At 32.0% G+C, this 21724-nt stretch overlaps 1 protein-coding gene across 3 annotated transcripts in view; it reads right to left on the reverse strand.

Annotated features, from left to right (window-relative positions):
* The window catches only part of LOC130895309 (facilitated trehalose transporter Tret1-like), a 66102-nt gene extending 48477 nt beyond the window's left edge, over positions 1 to 17625 (reverse strand). For 2 of the 3 annotated variants that reach the window (XM_057802532.1, XM_057802534.1), the window contains exon 1: positions 17331 to 17625. In XM_057802532.1, the coding sequence (XP_057658515.1) occupies positions 17331 to 17454 (124 nt within the window). In that variant the 5' untranslated portion in view covers positions 17455 to 17625. The remainder of the gene's footprint in view (positions 1 to 17330) is intronic. The other variant, XM_057802535.1, reaches the window with a different exon arrangement.
* Positions 17626 to 21724: the final 4099 nt, after the last annotated feature.

Raw genomic sequence — 21724 nt, forward strand, 5'->3', positions numbered from 1 at the left:
TTGAAACGGCTCACGCTTCAAGAAAAGAAAAAAGTTCAATTAGTTTTGAGAAACCATTTTTATTTGAACGTAATATTTATGAGAAACTGAACACACTGTTAATTCTGCCACTTTACCAACACGCACAATAAATTGCTTTAGGTACCTTCATTTTCTGAAAATGAAAACTTGGTTATCTAAATGCGCGTTGGACAGTCTAATTGTAAGTGTTGGTGTGGTGGTTGCAAAAACAGTATGAATATAGCTATAAAGCTACAGGGAGAACAGCATGGTATTGACCATTTATTTGGAGACAATTATGGATTTGAAAATCGGATGAAACATTTCAAAATGTACATAAAAAGACAATGATTCAAATATCAAATGTAGCATTTCAAATTATGTCTTGCAAAAATGGTGGAAATATAGAAAAGCATTAATACATGTAACGTAACGTAACAAATGGAAATGTATAATATTGAACATAGAATACAAGTATGTAGCATTACCAAAATTGACAGGAACAAAACTCTAATAAGTAGTAGTGGAACAAAGGTGAAAATTATATAATTCATAGAAAAAGATGAAGATAAGCAAAGATTGACCATAGGAATTTGTTAAAAATATGAAAGGGATTAAATAAAAAAATACAAAGAAATATGAGAGTCTATTAATATGAAATAAGTGAAAACTGAACATGGAATAATACTGAGGCAAGATAATGAACTTATGAAGCGGTTATGGAAAATTTTGAGGAATTTACAAATCTAAAGAAGCAAAAACAAGTCGAATTTGATGAGAAAAGGCATTAAGAATAGGATATTGATAAAAATAATCACAGGCATAACTCCAGCATTTAAGTATAGGAAACATCGAATGAAAGCTAATTATCAAGGATTTCGAGAAGAAAAAATATACTATTCGATTTATTTGAAATAACATAGTCCATAATTTTTTCGGAAAAAGGAAATATCTGACAACAATGTAGAAATCGCCATAATACCGGCGGTATCACAAGACCCTTGTACACAAAAATTTATAAAAATCGTACAAGCCGTTTCCGAGATAATTGAGGCGTTCCATACATAAAACTCACTCTGTATATAAAAATTGCTTTGTATATCTTTGTAAAGTAGTAGATCTAGGCATATGATCCCGAAAAAAATATCAAAATACTGATTGGATCTTTGAACATGAGCTAAACATAAATTGTACAAAGAAGAAACACAACGAAAGGAATGGTTTTTTGGCTTTGGTCAAGTGGCAAGAATGGCATTAGATAAATCTAAAGTCAACTCAAACTAATTAATATTCAACTTACTATAAGATCGTTTTACCCTGATTTGATCATGAATGACGCCAGAAGAAACCAGATTGGAAAACCATATTCTTGAACTACTTCAATCAAAATTTAACTTGTTTTTCCATTTCAGAAATATAAATGGATCTATTTAGAACAAGCAAAGTAAACCTTCTTTGGGGTTTGTGGAATCTAGGAAAAGAGAAACTTCTAGACCATATTGTCTATTTTATTATCGAAAAGTATCTAGCAAAATTATTATGTATATGGAACTGCATATTCTCATTATTTTTTTTAATAATTTTTTAAATATACTATTTATTAAATTTGTTTAAGATTAAATTGATTATCACTATTGTTTCCAGTCACTGATAAGGCCGTAATTAGATGACCTTCAAATATCTGTATCGTTACTGTTAATAAAATGTTTCTATAATTACATTTAAATTATATGTAAAATCCTAATTATTTACTTTTTATTGAAGGCAAGAACACCAAAATCTACTAGATATATGATTTAGAGAGAATCATTATTAATATTACCGAAACATCGCATCACACTTATCAATACAAAGGAATGAAGCAATGAGGAATTTTCCAATAACAGAAGTTTTATTTTTATAGAAGTAGCCAAAAGTACGAAAGCCTAGTAGGTTTTTCATTCCACTAATTGAGGTAACGTATAACGAGTGAGGTTATCAATTTTATGAATTTTGAAGCATTTTCGTTTAGATTCATGTAGAGTTTCTAATTATTATTCAGCCAGGGAGTAGTCGCGCTGGGTGTATCTGACCAAGACCGTTTAGTTTGTATTGTAGTTTAGGAGCGTACCTCTCTGTTTCCTAACTTGAGGCGGACAATAGATGCACGTAGTCAGTCGCCATTTAATCGCTAATGTAACAATGAGACCTGCAAATATTTGATGTCTGACCCAAGGCGGCTAATTGATTTCATATTATTTTGGTTTTAATATGATGCAACTGAAATTTCATATATGAGAAATAGCGCCGAAAATATTTTCTATTTTAAGTATTATTTTTTTAGCACTCCCTGTATTATCTCGTTTTTTGTGTTTTTGAAATGGCTAATTCGTACGAAAAACACCAAGCACATCTTCTGCGTATTTGGGAAGACGTTCAGCCAACTGAAGAGTCACATGGTGATAAGGAGGATACAGATGAAAAAAATATGGTTGAGGAGGAAACATATACTGGAAGGAGAACTTAAAGGACATGTGAATCTTTATTTGAAAGATGATATGACAACGTGGAATAAACATCCATTTTTGCAAAGAGTGCGAGCTGCCATAACAAACATTCACTTACCTGGAGTAAAAGGGACAGCAAAAAACGCCAAAACCCTTATGTACTGCTGGATGTTATATTTTAATGACATTATGCTTAAAATCATTGTTGAACACACAAACAAATATGATACAAATCTACCAAATTAATGAAATGGTCCAAAAGCTTCAAAGTTAACAAACCAAGCAAAAATAAATGCTCTATTTGGTTTACTATAATTGGCAGGTACTCACGAAGTCGTCTCAATACTGAAACCATAGAATCGAGATGGTACTGAAATTGATATATTTTGGCTTGACATGTCACTACAACATCTTTTAATGCATATAATCCACACTGATAACAAAGAAACTAGGAAAGAAAGCAAAAAAAATGCGAAACTCGCACCGATTCAAATTGCCAACAATATCTCACCATCTCTGGATATGCTACCGCAGATGAAAAATTCAAAGCATTCAGAGGTCGGTGTAGTATTAAACAATATATACCGTTGAAACCGAACAAGTACGGCATCAAGATTTTTATACATGTGACCGCCAGAATGTTTCATACATCAAATTTGGAAGTTTATGTTGAACTACATCCCATGGGATCCTACAGGCTAAGTAATCACGTAAGGATTCTTGTCCTATGAATGATTCAACCTATTTCTGGAGAAATATTACGACGTATAACTGGTTTACCAGCTACGAACTCGTGGATAATTTGTTTCGAGACCATAGACTGAGGCTGCTGGCAATTTAAGAAAAATAAGCGGCAGTTACCCCCAGAGTTTATAAAATTATTACCCATGAATTCATATTAGTTTGGCTTATGCGCCAAGAAAGGATGAGAATGTAATACCTGTTTCTAGTATGTACCATGATGAAGAAATAGATGCAGCCACAGAAGAGAAAGCCAAACATTCTATCCTAACTTTTTTCACAGCAACTAAAACTAGAGTTGACGAGTTAGATAGAAAAGCAGCGATCTACAATTGTGCGAGAAATACCAGACGCTGGTCCATGGTAGTGTTATATTCTTTGCTCAATATGGAAGCAATTAATGGGCATACGACTTTTTGCAAATAATTGGAACAGATTTGGTGACACGAAACTTTCTATAGCAGTTAGCAACAATAAAAAATTTGCCACCTGAGGTAGGAAATCGCCGGCAACATGCTCATAATATTCGTGAAAAACATGGATCCCTGTACACGAAAAAGATGAAAAAACGATAAGAGAATAAAGATAAGTTCTTTGGATAAGTTATATTTTTTGCCTTTTGTATGTATTTTATATTATACTCGTAGATATCTAACAGCAATATGTTTAACTTTTTGATTTGAATTAAGTTTTACTCAAAATTACTCATAGATACTATTGGGTCTAGCGTGACCATACTTGGCAAAAAGTGATTAAGATAAATTAGAAAGCGTTCGGCATACCATAAGAAAACACTTATTTGAACAAAATGAATCATTTTTTGTTGAGTTCTATTAGTAGAATGAGGTTATATTTTCACTATCAAAAATTATAGAGAGAAATATGAGAAAAAATTCATTACAGACATTTCCAACACCTACACGTGTTCATTAAATTGCATCGTTTCGTTTTTAATCTTCTTAGAAGCATTTGTTGATTTTGGGATAATTATACGATTAAATTCATTATCACTATCGTTTTTAGTCACAGATAACCGTAATTAAATAATTTCCCAGTAGCTGAAACGTTAATGTTTTGTTTTCAAATTATACTAAGGTGTCTTAACAAATGTTAGTATGAAAAATGTTGATTTAATGAAAATATGGTATACAGACGAAAACCTAGAAGGCAGATAGAAAAAATGTAAAAAACACTCTACGTACAACACTTTTCCAAGACACACAGAGTTTGCAGTTTTACTAGTGACAAAATTTTCACTTTTCTATCGTAAGAAAATGGAATTACGGACCAATCCTTATTTTAGAACAAACTAATTTTTCCTTGGCCATATCAGTTCATCCTTTATGTGATAGTATAAACCGGTACAGACTAGGCTGAACAGCGTAGAACACCTAGTTTGATCTTTACTAATTTTGACTAGTAAAAAATGTAATGTAAGGAGACCTGTGCATGCTAGAGCAATAGCCCGTGAACCCCAGACCTTCGTTATTTTATAAAAGCTAAAAGTTTGTCAGCGCATGCTCCCAACACAGGTAAGAACGATGGACTATTATGAAGTTTGGATTACTGTGGCTTTGGCAGGTAAACGGTACTAAAGGTGTGTAAAATACCGATCTAAATTCATCAAATAATAAAGTGTGATTTTTTGGTATTACCTTCAGAATATTATTAAAAATCACGTTATTGATTGCCAGACACTTAACATCGTGGCAACCCCTTGCCAGACACCCCTAATGTTCATGAAATTATAATTCTACTTATGTTATAGTATAAAAGCTGATTTTTATATATAAAACTTAGGTAATAATTAGATGATGTTTCCTCATCAGCCAGACATTTTTGATAGTTCCAACCCCTTGCCAGACAATGATATAGGGTCGCTGTAGGAGCGAGCGCGAGACAGTATATGTATGGTGGGTGCGAGTGAGATGGCGAGATAGGTCTATCGCGATCCCTCAATAACAGATTATAAAAAAAACCAAATAAATAATACTCAAAAATTTAATTTAAAATATATTAATAACATTATAAGTTATTATAAAGCATAAAAAATCGATTGATGACATTACAGATTATTATTATAGTGTACTAAAGAAAATATTATTATATTCATTATCATCATAATAATCAATGTTATCATTTTCTTCGTCACTGTTACTCCATTCCATATCGTCTTCTTCTTCTTCTTTGTCAGTTTCTGTAGAAATATGAAAAAGTTAATGGGATTGAAAATATCAAAAAATAATGTATAATGGTTTGAAGTAGTATTATACCTGAGATAGTTTTCAGTGATTCTCTGACGAAATTTGGCAACTGATCACCTTCGAACCATTTAAAATGGTACTGATTATCTTCGAGAACCCAACCATTATTCTCGGGTTGATAAATTGTTGGAATTTGCTGATTTGCATTCTTCCAAATGCTAGACACATAGTTGGCTCGCAGAAATTGTTGTAGCAGCTCGGATTTACATGGTGGCAGACTGCTAGCATCAAAAGTTCGTAGTTTTTTACGGCTAAACGCTTCATTAATATCTGAGACCTGATATGTATTAATGAATAGTTGAAGCCGTTCTGCATCAACATCAGTTATCGAACCGACATTGTATACCTCACATATAAACCGTTGAATAATATCAAAAGTGCTTTGTTGTTCATTATTATTTTCGAATAATTCGTGTTTACCGAATTTAATGAAAGCTGTTTGATACTCTTCAGTTTTTTTTTTAAATTTTAAAAGGCCTCAACTTTCCTTTTCGGAAAAATGCAGGATTATAATCACAACCTGTAACCGCATGGAATCCTGGTAATCAATTTCATCAGCCATAATCTGCAAATCACTTGTCATTTTTGGTTTTTTTGGATAGGGAATTTCTTCTGAAGCTATTGCCTCAAAAGTTCTTCGTCTCCTTTTCCTCTTCTGTGGTGAATTGTCTCTACTAGTGGGAACTGGTGCCTCGGATATTTCAGATTCTTCAGATGTATTGAATTCGATGTTCTGATAAATAATTCCGACGGTGTCATGTAAAGTGTCCTTCCCACTAGTAGTTTAAACAAAGCGGTCAAAATTATCATAAGCCAGTCCAGTACAAAGTTCAGGTGTTTTTTTAATTTTTTCGGGGCATAAATTTGACTTTTCAATGGAAGCATAGGTGGTTTCTGTTTCAAGTTCTTCGACACTTTGATAGCTGATACAATGACCATATCTGTTGATTATATCTACAATTTTTCTGCTACTTGTTAAACTCTTCAGAGTCATACCCAGCGTGATATGCTTAGACGTCTTGACTTGACCATTATGAATTGCATAAATAATATCTTGACAGTAAGACCGTACTTGACGAATACATTTTAAGCTACTTTTTCGTTTCTGTCTAGAACCACTTATGAGAGTAGAATAAAAATCAAATAATTCTTGCGGTATAGAAGCTTCACCTGCAATTAAATGCTGTGCTGAAAGATTTTTAGATGGTAATTGTTTCTTGTCCATTGTCAAAATAGTTTTTCGTAAGACTAATGCCGCTTTTTGGATAATATTTTCAGATTTTAAGTTGTTCAATACTGTTTCGTCAATCGTTTTCATATAATTGGGTGCTATTATTTTTTTATTCCGGATTGCAAAGAATTTAACATTTTTGGAAAACTTCTTATCAATTTTTTCTTCTAGGTGGTGTGCAGTAAAAGTAGTATCCATTTTAATGGAATTCTCTGCATACATTCTCTCCAATGAATCAGTATATAATTCATGTAAATGTATCAATAAATGACAGCGGCCATTGTTGATAATATCTTCTTCTATGATGCTATAAATTTCATTGAAAGATTCTTGGTGGTACTCTCGATAATGATGCCAATCACTTTGAACAGATATTTTCGCCAATGAAGATATTTTATTATTAAAATGAATCCACAGTCAGTGTGATAGTATATTTTCGGACTTGCAATACTTTCCAATCTACTTAACAACTCATTATACTCTTTTTGATTTTCAATGCTAGACATTATACGAGACTGAAATTGGTTTATATCACCTTCATGGAGTGGAAGCATTTTTGATCTCACTTGTCTCTTTTTTTTATTGCAAAATAAACAAATTTTTTTACTTATATCAACACTGGTATCACTTTGAATCGAACTATTTACTTCTGTGGTTGCATTAGCATTTTCACTCACTTCTTTAAGTCCGCTAATGTCCACAGCTACCTGGAAAGGTTGAAGTTCTGTTGATTGAGAAGCTGAAGTCGGGTGTGATACAGTTAACTCAGACAAATGCGATGAACCTGGTATTGAATAGTCTGTTAATATATTTACGTCTTTAGATGGCTCTTTTTCTTGCTCTGTTTCAACAGTCTTTTTAGAATTTTTAGGTTCTGGGGTAAAATATTTTTTCATCAGTCCTGTGAATGATTTGTAACACTCTCTGTATATTCACGTGGAAGAATGATGTTATTATATTTAAGGTTGTGTTTTTGTCGCAATTTTAAAATTAATTCACATTTTTTCAATGTCTCGTCAGAAAATAATATTATTTTACCAATACTTTTCTTACAAATAACACAAATTAATATATCACCCATGACTTAATTTTTTAAACAAAATCACTTTCATTTAAAAAATCACATAAACAAATTGTAAGCATATAATGTACGTATCATACACTAATAATATACACATATTGAATATACTTTAAAGTCTGTATATATTCGAAATACGTAGTAGAAATAACAACTGCGCAGTGAGGGATCGCGATAGACCTATCTCGCCATCTCACTCGCACCCACCATACATATACTGACGAAGAAGAAGAAGACGACGATGGAATGGAGTAACAGTGACGAAGAAAATGATAACATTGATTATTATGATGATAATGAATATAATAATATTTTCTTTAGTACACTATAATAATAATCTGTAATGTCATCAATCTGTTTTTTATGCTTTATAATAACTTATAATGTTATTAATATATTTTAAATTAAATTTTTGAGTATTATTTATTTGGTTTTTTTTTATAATCTGTTATTGAGGGATCGCGATAGACCTATCTCGCCATCTCACTCGCACCCACCATACATATACTGTCTCGCGCTCGCTCCTACAGCGACCCTATATCATTGTCTGGCAAGGGGTTGGAACTATCAAAAATGTCTGGCTGATGAGGAAACATCATCTAATTATTACCTAAGTTTTATATATAAAAATCAGCTTTTATACTATAACATAAGTAGAATTATAATTTCATGAACATTAGGGGTGTCTGGCAAGGGGTTGCCACGATGTTAAGTGTCTGGCAATCAATAACGTGATTTTTAATAATATTCTGAAGGTAATACCAAAAAATCACTCTTTATTATTTGATGAATTTAGATCGGTATTTTACACACCTTTAGTACCGTTTACCTGCCAAAGCCACGGTAACCCAAACTTCATAATAGTCCATCGTTCTTACCTGTGCTGGGAGCATGCGCTGACAAACTTTCAGCTTTTATAAAATAACGAAGGTCTAGGGTTCACGGGCTCTTAGACTATGCGGGAAATCCCCCGATCGTATTTCTCCTGCTTTGCCTGTCCACGGCATCTTCACTTGCCCCGCTTGTTGCTTTTAAATGTTCATGTTTTGAATTGAGGACAGTTGTTTTAAACTATTGTTATAAATATTAGTAAAAACATAATAATATACCGTCTTGTTTTGTATTATCATGAGTAAGCCTTATAAATCTAGCAAAAAAGAATGGAGAGGAATGTTTGAACAAAAATGTTGGGAAGTGTAATTGAAAAGTCTCCTCATTTTCATACGGTCTCATCAGATAATCATTATTTTGTTTATTGAACAAGTGTGAGGAGCTGAAAAGTCAAAAACAAAAACTCTATCACAAGAAAGAAGACCATAACAGCTTGGTCTGTTAGTTTCTCCTATTGGTCATAGGACGAACCACTTTAACCTAGTCTGTAGCGGCTCATCTTATCGGATAAAAGATGAACTACTTTGTCCTCTTATGGGGTTTGGCCGGTAATTTATATTTTGTAATTTTCTTCTTTTTTTGGGTTCCAAAATCTTGTTTTCTTAGGCACTATCAGCATTCATCTAAGATTGCCGGTTTCAAATGATTTTTATATTGCTTTTCTAAAATTCTAGTGTTTTTTCGTTGTTCTTTATCAACCGTGACAAGATTTCCTATAGAAAACTTCAAAATAAAACTAAATATAGATATAAAAACTAAATTTATAATAAAATTGAACACCTCGTGTCATTGTAGCTCTCCTATAAGGATTTCATATTTTTTGTCCTCCTTGTCCCGTAAAAAATCTTTTCTAGTTTACTACTTTCTTTCGATTCAGCTTTCCTCTAAAATCAAAGTCCTAACTAACTAGTTTGAAGTCTTACAAAAATGACTTATTTAAGCTTAGCTTCACTTCACAATAATTTCTTCGATTGGCTATTATATTCCATATTTGTGAAAAATTCATTCATCAGAGCTGAATAAACAACTGATATAGACGATTTCATTTCATTAAGGAGGCATGAAAAGGCATCAATCTGATGGTTTATTCCCTTATGCACGATATATATTTCATCATCAATTATATCATAAGATGAACTGAACTTTTAGTACGGTGAAACTTTGAGTGAAGCACATTTTTTTTTTCAAAAATGTGTGTTACTTCACTTGTTAACTTGCAGAAGAGAACCGAGATCTTTAGCTATTTATTAATACACGTAAATACACAAAATAGTGATTATACGACAACACGCATGTTCATGAATAGTTTGTTGCGAATTATATTATATTCATAGAATTTTAACTTGATTATTATCTTATATATAAAATATAATACCATCAGAAATAAGTTCTTAGTGTTATCCAAATATTTAAATTTTATCAAGCCAATCTCTCATCAAAAATTAGTTATTCATAAATAAACAATCAGTGGCTAATCTGACATAATTTGATTCAAGGTAATTATTCAATGATTGCTAGATTAATATATAAATTATTGATAAGTTTTTAATATAAGGTAGTCATAATTTGAGGCATGTATTTTCTCAAAGTCTTATTTATTTTTTCAATTCTTATCTCTTGTTATTGGTGACAATGCACTTTGTATGATAACAGAAACAGCTATATGGTATTCAGTAATTGCAGCGGAAAAATGAGTTTAGAAAATTATGTTTTCAATACTACGTGCTGCTACATTCTATATTGATAGGAAAATATATCTAAATAGTTGGATATTCCTAAGAGGAACAGGGAATGACCACTATAACACCCGATCTTACCAAATTAGATTTTATTCTGGAATTCAAACTAACAGGCCTAACAATATCCATATCAGATAAGATTTTTATTACATCTAAAGGAGGCTTTAGCTTTAATTAAATTAAGAGGCGCATTTCATAATTGCCATTTAGCGTAATCTCTTGATTAGAACTAGGGTAGAGTCGAAAATGTTTCACTTTAACACATTAAAGTCTCCTTAAGTGGCAAACATCAAATGCAAACGTATATTATTTTTGAATCCTAAGTTGACCCACGCGTCTTTTTAATAAGTTTTAAACAATAAAACGTTCATCGCACAATGGCTAGATATCGTGTTGACATTAAGTTCGAGCTCAAGCTCATCCGAAAAGAAAAATATTATTGTCCTATGACGAAAAATATATCGACATACAACGACTTCGATTTTTTAGAAAGATTTCGAATAACTAAGTTCACATTTACAGCATTATTGAATCAATTTCGGGAAGAAATAGAACTACCTACGAATAAGTATAAACCAAATATGATTCCGAGAATTAAGATTTCTTATCTTATAGTATTATGTAATTTTAGGGGTGGTTGTAATTAATCTGTTAAACGATTCCTACTAACTTCGCTACAAGGAGCGTGTTGATGACTCTTGGAAATTTTGTAGATGTCGCAAAATCTTCTGTGGTGCGAAGAGTACGTGAAGCAGCGACACGATTGGCCCTAACTTAAATTTGTTTCTTTTTGAAACGCAGATATTAGAAAAGGATAGAATATTGTCATAGTTTTTGTCAGAAACTTCAAAAAATCAGGGAGGCTCTTATTTTAACGTCATAAAGTAGCCTTTACTTGAGAGATCGTTACAAATCGGTTATGGAACCACTTCACTTTAACAATGAAGTTAAATCTTCCAAAACCCACTTGCATCGTAATCTCTAATACACTGTTTAAAATAACAAGCTGTTAACATTCAAACAGTGGTTTAAATAATAATAGTTTGCACCGTTTTTTATGAGGTTCAAGTTAAAGTTATGTGACCGATCTGGGGAAATTTTCATAAAAATTAAATGAATTGGAATTAACACATATCATCAAATCATACATTTTGAGTTCATACAAGCAGTTTTCTCATGTATGTTTTTTTTTTATTTTAAGAGTTTCTTGTGAAATTCACGTTATACAATGAATACAAAACGCATTAGATCATCAAATTTTTCCGATGAAAAAATACATTATTCAAATACAATTTTCAAAAACGTCAAGAAGTGGCTCTTCCAACCGAAAGGAAAAACTAAGAAACCCACATAATCTAGGCAGCAACAAATTATTAGATATTAGCGAAATAATGACCAACTGACTAGAAAATGCAATTATGATTAGCTGTTTTTTATTTATATTATTTTATTCTATGTTTTGCTGCATAAACCCAGAATAAGCCACACTAATACATGTTTTGACGATACATATAACTAATAGAAACTCACAAGTATCAGGAAACCCATCAATCATACAATAAATAACCAGTAACGAAGAGAAGACTATTCAATAAATTTCATATATATTGAAAGGAAATGATTGAATCTAATTAACGATGGATTATTTGATTTGCTTAAAAATTTGAGAAATACTCATACACTTTTCAATAGTTATTTCATATAATAATTCCTTATGATTTTTCTCATTTTTTTATCATCCTGTCATTGTATATGGTTATATCAGCAAAAAAGTAGAAAATAATATAAAATTTCATAAGTTATCCAATTATGGTAAAGAACAAGGCTGGGTAGGTCCTCAACAAAAAGTAAAAATCATGAGATATAGAACAGTTTTTCTAAACTTTAACTATGAAACTTAATGGAGTAAAGTCAAAATAACGTATGAACTCAAATTTAACATAAAAAAGTTGTAGTGGAGTTCTATATAATAATTCAACCAAATTATCTAGTTACTTCCTTGGTATGAGTCTCTATTCTGTATAATAAATCTACGAACGGAACAACCACCAGTAAGATTTTTCGAGAATACAGCTCCTTTGTATGTCTCGAATAACTATGATCATTCAAAAACAAACTGATTTTAAATATACATACCATTATAGTATGGATCTCAACCCAGTCCTTTCCCTATTAGTTATCGTAAAGAATATTGGAACTTTGGACCTAAGAACAATACACTTCAAAAATGATGGGAAATGGATAAAATCCCATTATTCATTTACACACAAACATAAATTTGAACTATACCAACGATCATAGTATATTACAGCGAAAGCAACATATTAAAATATAATAAGAAAGTTAATCTAAGGCTACTGAAACAAGTGAAATCGACATGTGACTATCTTCAATTTGCTCTAAAATGTTAATAACTGTTGGCTTTTAAGGTCTGAACTTTATAAAAAAGGTGAAATTATCCATATGTAGAAAATGGTCCGCTCTCCTGGAAATCCCATATCTACCATCTCCAGAAAATCAAGTAATAATGCTCATTTTTTTTTCAATTTTACCTCAATACTTGTCATGAATATTAAATATTAATGTCCCGAGTGCATGTCAAATTGTCGATAATTTAATTTTCTCGAGTGCGCGAATGTGCACAAGAGGAAATTATGAGACAATTTGACATGCACGAGAGGGCATTTTGGCAGACTATTTCCTGAGAAAAATTTAATTTAAAATAAACTTAATTCTGTGTTTAAAATTTGTTATTCTTTAAATTATACCGTAGTTGACGATCATCATATTGGTATTGAATTGGTATCTACGGTAACTTATTGACAACAGTTTTGTTCGTGAAAAAATATTTCAAAATGAGTTTACATCCTAGACGAAAATTTGGCACTAGTGCAAATTATCGATAATTTGCACTAGTGCAGTATTATCGCTGAAATTTGATCGTTGCTAGGTAAACATAAAATATTACAGCTTTTTGGTTGGCTTAAATTTTTCGAAGGAAATAGTCACGTACATTTTTGTATTGTTTACATCAGTCAACTGATTTCAACAACGATTCAGCTCAAATTTCCAAAGAAAGTGAGAAAATAAAAAATTTAACTGGTGTCAACACTATAGTCTGATCAAATTAGACTAAAAATTGGTTAAAATTCAATTAAAAATAAAATTTGGAAGTTCCCCACCATTCCCGTCTATGGGAAAATTTTTATACAAGGTCAAATGTCAAAGTAATGGGTTTTTCGCGTATTTCAGCAAAACGGTAGGTTTTATCATAAAAATACTACCAACAAAAATTGTAGAATATGAAATTTTCCACAAAAAACTTATGAGTACTTTTTGTCTTTCGAGTCACTGTTTCTGAGATATAATTCAAAAAGTTGTTAAAGTGGTAATCGTCATAACATGCATGAGTACGCACATATGTACAACTCTAGATTTAGTGGCTGTGACACGACATCTGCATTTTACAGGAGGGCTAAAATAAAAGTTTTCAAATTTCTTGAAAAACAAGATTTAGTTCAATGTGCTCAAGTGTCAACACGACAAGAAGTTATTACCAATGGCATTTGTTTCTTCTTCCTATATAAGGAGCTCCTGAAAAACTACCTGTTTAGATAAGTATTGATATCCATGTTCAGTAAAAAATAGTAAAAGTGAAGTGAAAAGTGAAATACAAGTGTAATAGGCTCGTCTTCCTCCAACCTCAGTTGCTGCTCATCAACATTTTTTTTTGGTAAGGTAGGTGACCCAAATAAGGCCATGGCCCTAATAAGGCCAATAGTTTTTATTTATAAAAGTACCCACACTAAGCAGATTAGCTCATGATGTCCTTGTAGTTTCAAGTTCCTACGCTAGACGTACCACTGTTAGTTACACATTGCATCTGAATAACACTGGAGTTTATAATTTCAGGTTCTAGTCACATTTTACAAATTAACATCAAAACTGCTAAGTGTGATACATTTTTGAGTTCAGTGTAAACTGTATTACTGTATTATGGTAAGCGTTTTTTTTAAATATATAGTATATAGGGGTAACTGTATCAAATACTATTGGTAAATAGGGGTGCCAGCCTCTGGTCTCATTAGGGCCAGGGCTGAACTTATTAAAGAAGTGGTTTAATACATGTTTTAACCTTTTTGGCCGTGCTTTAAGCTTTATGATTTCGTAGACTCTCGCACTCTTATAAATATAAGCTTATTAGTATGTTAAGTAACAGTGAACTAACGATTTTTGTTCCTATGTTTCAGACGAGATAAATCAAATGCAGTTAAATAAAAAGCGAGCTGAATGGAATGAAGAGCAAATGAAGCAGGCTTTGAATGCTGTTGGAAACGGAATGTCTATCAACCAGGCTTAAAGGCAATTTTGGATATCAAGGAGACCTTACGAAACTATTTGACGACAGGTATCTCAACTAAAAAATTAGGTAAAAATCCGATTTTATCGTCTTATCAAGAAATTGAACTTTGTCCTAGAATTTTTCGGAGCAAGTAAACTTAATAAAGTGATTGTTAACGATTTCTTTGACAAATTGAAGGCATTCATGTAGGAGTTGGATGTTGCTGGTAAGCCTCAGAACATATACAATATCGATGAAACAGGCTGCCGTTTGACACTGCACCACCAACAGGAAGTTTTTGCTATGAAAGGGACCAAGAGAGTACATATAGTAGCACATGAGCACGCTGAAAACATGATAATCGGGTCATGTGCCAATGCTAGTGGTCAGTACATACCACCGATGATATTATTTAAGGGTCAGAGGCTGAAACCAGAATGGGAAGAAAATCTTTCTTCTGGAACCAAGGTCGTTATGACACCCAAAGGACACACGATGTTTTTGTGAAGTAGATTGCACATTTTCAACAGTTTCGAGTAGGAAGGAGAAATGCTTTATTGATTTTTGATGGTGTCAAATCTCATTTGGATGCGAACATTGTTGAAACAGCTCACAAATACGACATTACTTTATTTTGTTTGCCAAGTAACACAACTCATGTTGTTTGAATCTTTTTTGTGACGACGAGGTTCTTTGTTATTGGATGAACAATCCTAAGCGCTAGTTAAGAAGTACAGTCTTTATTAAAATATTTTCTGAAGTATGGGCTAAGGCAATGACACCTCGACATATTATGAAAATGAACAAGACTCAACCACTTCCTCAAATCAGAAGAAAACTACAAAAAGTGAACAAAGTTCTTCTCCAGAACGATCAAATGATCAAACCGTTACTTCCTAAAAGTTCTTCCAAAGACCAAAATGATATGGAACCTTTACCAACTGTTACCTTTGAAGACGCCAAATCTAAGCTAAACACGCCCTTTACAGAGATGTTATCCACTCCCAAGATTAAAACAAAAAGGAATCAAAGAAAAAAAAATCATAAATTCATGAGCCCAAAAGCTAATGGTTAACTTGTTTGACGCTTCTTTTGATAAAAACAAAGTTGCACCTGAGAAAAGTTAGAAAAAAGAAAAATAAACAGCCCGAACTCATTCAAAAGAGAATGGAAATCGAATCTTCAAGCAGTCAAGCTATTAATCCATGTATTCCTTCTACAAGTAGTGTGATAATCAAACCATCAACAAAGTCTTCGCAGAAAGGGGTCTCCCAGAAAGACAGTTGGTACTGTTTCATTGGTAACGAGGACCAGATCAGAGATATGAGGATGTGCTACGCCTGTGGACGGAATGTTTACGAAGAATGCGCGGGACTTATCAAATCGGAAAAAGACGAATTTATCGGCCCAAAATGCACTTTTTATACAAGATGAAACTTTTACAATGATTACACTTAAATTAATTCAAATTTTTAATTGTTTTTCTTTTTACACGATTCAAAATTATATTGTTTGAATTTCAAGATACAGTTAAAATAAATTGATCTTTCATTGCCAGTCAGTTTTATTTTATTTTTTAACCTAAACAAATAAAAACCTGTGTTTTTTTGTATGGGACTTATATGGAACCTCTGGCCTTAATAAGGCCAATTTGCAAATAAAGTAAAAAAATTACGAAAAATAAATTTTACTATATTTTTTTGTGAAATTGAAGAGCGTATTGATTGTCAATGAGTTAACTATAATTTTTAGCTACTTTCTTATTTTTTCAGTCAAGTCACCTACCTTAAATTACCAAGTTCAATTGTGGCTTGGTTATTAGCTAGATCCTACAGACTGAGGTTGGAAGTTGGTCAACAATACATTAGAACCCCTTCAAACGTTACTCCCACGTGCAGAAAAACTACTGAGAACAATTTTTTGCAACTGCAAAAAGGGATGTGGTGCTAAATGCGGTGGCAGAAAAAGTCGCACTGTTTTGTTCTCTGGCATGTACACCTTGTACACCTTGAATAACAATGGTGTTAGATGAAGAAAATACGGATACTAAAGATACTTTGGAATCAAGTTAGACTTACACCTAATGTAATTCCATCGCCAGTAGTCAATTCACACTATAAAGTTCGATGTTTACCAAGTGAATAGGAATATCGGAAATTCTCTATTGAGAAATATTTTTGTATAATCAAAATACCATCACTAAGAAGACTTACCAAATGATGCGTTACTTTATTAGACAAGCATGCTTATCAACTTGTTAATGATTTATTTGTTAATTTTTGTAAGAAGCAAATGAAACGAGTATCAAATCATTTACAAACAAAAATTGACGTTGGTTAGCACTCAGAATGATCTTGAAAATTGTGATTAGTAAATATTTGCACTGTCACTATAAAACATTTTTTCAATTTATCACAGACAACAATGAAACAGGTCTTTATTGCAAGTCTAATTATCCTTGATTTAGATTATGATCAACGTACGAATTCGTATAAATGTAAATCTATAACATATAATCAACTACAAAAGTCGAAAATGAAAGGCAAATTTGTACCTACCTGAGAGGACAACAAAATATAAGAACAATGTATCAGGTTTCTGTTTCTTCTCAGCTTCGGTGGCGTCTCCAATTGTTAGATCTTCTTCTGAATCGCATCTTTCACTCACTTTATTTTCTGACATGTTGTCTTATGTATTTTACAATTAAAATAGATTATTTTCGAAATGTATTTCAATGTATAAGGAAAATTGTTATTAGATTTGATAACATTTTCAAATACCTTTGTTTGATTTTTAGATAAAAATGAATTTGAATATGAAGTGTACCAACTTCTGTTGAGTTATTCAATGTATATGATAATTACAAATAGGATTTGTAAAATAATTAACCAAAAAATACCAATTTAAAAAAACAATGGCATAGATAACGAATGGTAAAAACAGAAAATATAAATATAAACATGCAAATAATGATAAATCATTGCGGAAATTATTTCACTGACATTGTGATTCTATGAAAGAAGCAAATATAGATGTATTAATGAACGAGAATAAATATCTAGAAAAATAGAAGTTGCAAACAGTATATTTGAATGAGCTATTATATACAGGTAGATAGGATAGATGGATAGAATAGTAACAATTTGCTTTCAAAACTAAATTGAGAAAAACAAAATCTTATATACAGAAACTATATGGCTAGTGAAATCATTGACCTGTGAGGAATAGTTTACCGATCTTCATTTTTAGTATTATGACAGCCTCGTATAAAAAATAAAATTACAACATTCTCAAAAAGCCACTCCGTAGCTAAATCCCCTCCTGAAAGTAAAGGCATTGACAAAAAGAGGTGGTTCTTATTACAGTTCCTTTCGTTATATTTCGAAATAGGCTGGCTTCACGGCCCATGTCGAGGACGAGTTCGTAACAATATTTCTTAAAATTGCGAAACTAACATTTTCACTCCAGAAATTTCAAGCTAATTAACTATCTTATTTCATTGTTATATCATCACTGTTATAAGAATATAGGTTTTTGTCTAATGTTTATATCAGCGACTAGTTATATACATTAGTTTTGATCTTATCTTAAAGAACAATATCCTAATAATAGCCCTTTTCAATATCATCAGGTTCAACGATTGCATTCCAGTGACGCAGCATCAGAAACACAGTCTACTGTACCTACTAGCTAGGTGATTAAATTATAAAAAGTATCTTAATGAATATTTATGGATTCATAAGGCTATATGGTTAATTATACTATTGTTTATTCAGGTCCTCGCCTGTTTACTGTTGGACAAACTTATGCAGTAGCACTTTGCTTAAAAGGTATATAATCAAAAGAAGTTGATTGTTAAAATCAATAGGTTGAGTTTGACATTACCGTGAAGCCTTGCATGGAATGATTAGATTGCCAAATAATTCATAATTCATGATATTCGATTTACCAAAAAAATGATAGTTAAAAATACTAAAAACACTCTTTTGTATTTAATTAAACTAAAAAATAATTGTTAAGATAAAAAATATGGACGAGAAATTCCATATCATTGTTCTGAGAGTAAGGAATACTTTTTACACTCCAATTTTAATATTAACTACGCGTTCCATAATAACAGTAATACGCAATAATTTAGATTAGTACTGACCATCTGACGAGAGTAGTAACAATAATTTCCTCCTCATTCATGTTGTTATTACAACATGTACATTAAAATAACTATTCTTATACCAAGGGAGGAAAGATGATGCCATTCCTTCCTCGAATAGGTTGATTCTAATACTAATACTAAGGACGAAACGCCTTTTTCTTTTGATGTATGTTTATAGTTTTTTCTCTTGAAGTATGTACCTATATAGTTTTTTGTACTATGTCTTAAATTAACGAAACCCATACACATCAAGAGGATTATCAAATATATCTAATGATGATTCGAAACAAATAATGTTATGTTTGGTATCATCTATTTTTAGTCATTTTTTAATTTTATAACAAAATATCACGGAGTGATGCATCACTTGGCGGTCATCTTAGTAACAAATACCTGGATGTTATGAGTTCTGACAATACAACAGAAACAGGTAGTTCGGAAGAAATATATCGATTTGTTTATCAAATCAATCGTTAAGTTACAGTTTTAATAGCTATCAATGAAAAAATAATAAAATTTCGTTCTTATTTGGAAGTACGGTTTATCCTATTTTTGTCCGTGGAAAACGAAAAAATAATATCTTTTTAGTTGGTTTACGTTTGGTTAGAATTTCATGCTTTCTTTGAAGCATTACTTGAATTTCACAATGACTTGATTCGTGTATGAAATCTTCTTAAAAAAGTGCAAATATGATCAATATTATTTTCATTTATTTATCATATTTATCATATTCGTGTCAAGTTTTTATCGCACCGCTTCCACCTCGCTGCTCCGGCATCGCACCTCACGTCCTGCACCGAATTGCTTATTATTTAATTATTTATACGTGTGTTTTTATACCATTGATGTGAGCTAAATATTGGAACAATAATACTAAATCCTAGTTTTGTTTTTTTTGATGTTTTGTCACAAATAAAATTTCTGAATGCAACCATAATATTTGACTTTTGACAACCAACTGATATGTCGATCCATCATCTATATCGATCGATACCTCCGACAAAGAGTGCATCCTTCTATCTTTGTGAGTGACGATAACCGCTATGTGTGCAAGAGCTTTATTTACTCTTGTGATTCTTTGTGATAGTGACACTTCAAGTTATGTGCTCTTTTTTGTTGATCTTTTGTGATAGTGACACTTTACTACTAACATGCGAGTATTTTTGCAGCTGCAAATGTGTTTGCGAAGCAGTTGTTAGACATTGGAAATAATAAAGTTGCAGTGGACACCTCGACCGGATTCATCACATTACCCACAGATTTCTGTTACATCACAGACTGAAAAGAGGAGCTTATTAACGTGTTTCCCCAGATAGAGCGCAATAGTTCAATAACCATAATTGGCTGGGTGAACGAGCAATATTGGCGGCGCAACATAAATATATCGAGATTCTCAATGCGACAATCAGTCGACACCGCTATGAACCAGGATGACATAGTCCACTATCCCACGCAGTTTTTAAATTCACTGGAATTGCCTGGATTACCACCTCACAATTTGCAATTGAAAGTAGAATCAGTTGTCATCATATTGCGTAACATTAATAAACCACGACTGTGCAATGGAACAAGACTGGCTGTGTAAAAGGTGATGAATAACGTCATTGAGGGAGCAATCGTGAAAGGAAAGTACAAAGAAGAGGATATCTTGATCCCACGTATACCTATGATTCCAACAAGTCGATTATAAACGTTCACAACATCTGGTACGTCTGACTTATGCGATGATCATAAGTTTCCCTATTTCGCGCATGGACAATTTATTTATTAACGCACCACAAAACAAAAAATGTTTATCAGAAAGTTTCAAATTGATTAACAGACTGTATCATAACTGTGTATCATAACTATTTCAATATCAAATTGAAACCTTATAAATAGATAGTATTTCAGGAAAACTTTGTTTTTGTAAGTAAGCAACATCATGTGTCGAATATAATAATAAACCTTCATTCATACCGAGCATTTTTTTTTAATTTTAATAGTTTTAATGAGAAAAGGATTCCTTTTGTTTTTTTAAGTTCATTTTATACAAGTTTAGGTCTTTTATTTGTCGGTTGAGGCAGTACCAAGTCTGCCGGATCAACTATTAATGTGATAAATACGAAAGTGATTATAATCGTAGTTATAAGGACTAAGTCGGAAATGTTTGAATTTAAAAGAAATTAAGGGAGGTATTCAACTGGTCATATATTCACGTAAAGACCTTAAAATCCTCATAAAAACCGACTGTAATAAGTTAAGTGTTCCTATCAATTGAGTGAAAAATTATAAGAAAATTATAAAAAATCACCAGTTTCTGATTTATTTCTTAGTTTTCACCTAATTACATATCTGCATCAAAACTTTTTGAGTCATCTGCAACTGGGCTAGAGTTTTGATCTATAGGTCAGTCAGTGATAAAAATGGCGATTTTTGAACGTTATAACCTAAATAATCGTTCGAGATGTGTTTATGAAATTTGGTGTACAAATTTATCTTGCAAATTTTAATATATGAGCCAAATTTGCCACGTGAAATGGTTTTTGAGTTATAAGGAGATCAAAAATGGATCCGAATTGTTCGTATAATATTACACGAGGTGCTGCTCGCCAGCTCTATTACTTGAACTTGGCTGGACACGCTACTGCGTGTTCAAATATTAACAGAAATCTTAAATCGTAAAACGAAGTTTCCATGGAAAATGAAACAAGGAACATGTTGTAATTTCTCAAGATAATTAGTTTGTGTGAAATGAAAAATTAGCTCTAACGACATGAATTGACGTCCATTGGAGCCAATTGACGTTGATCTATGTCT

Source organism: Diorhabda carinulata, chromosome 6, assembly GCF_026250575.1.
Source record: "Diorhabda carinulata isolate Delta chromosome 6, icDioCari1.1, whole genome shotgun sequence".
Classification (NCBI taxonomy): domain Eukaryota; kingdom Metazoa; phylum Arthropoda; class Insecta; order Coleoptera; family Chrysomelidae; genus Diorhabda; species Diorhabda carinulata.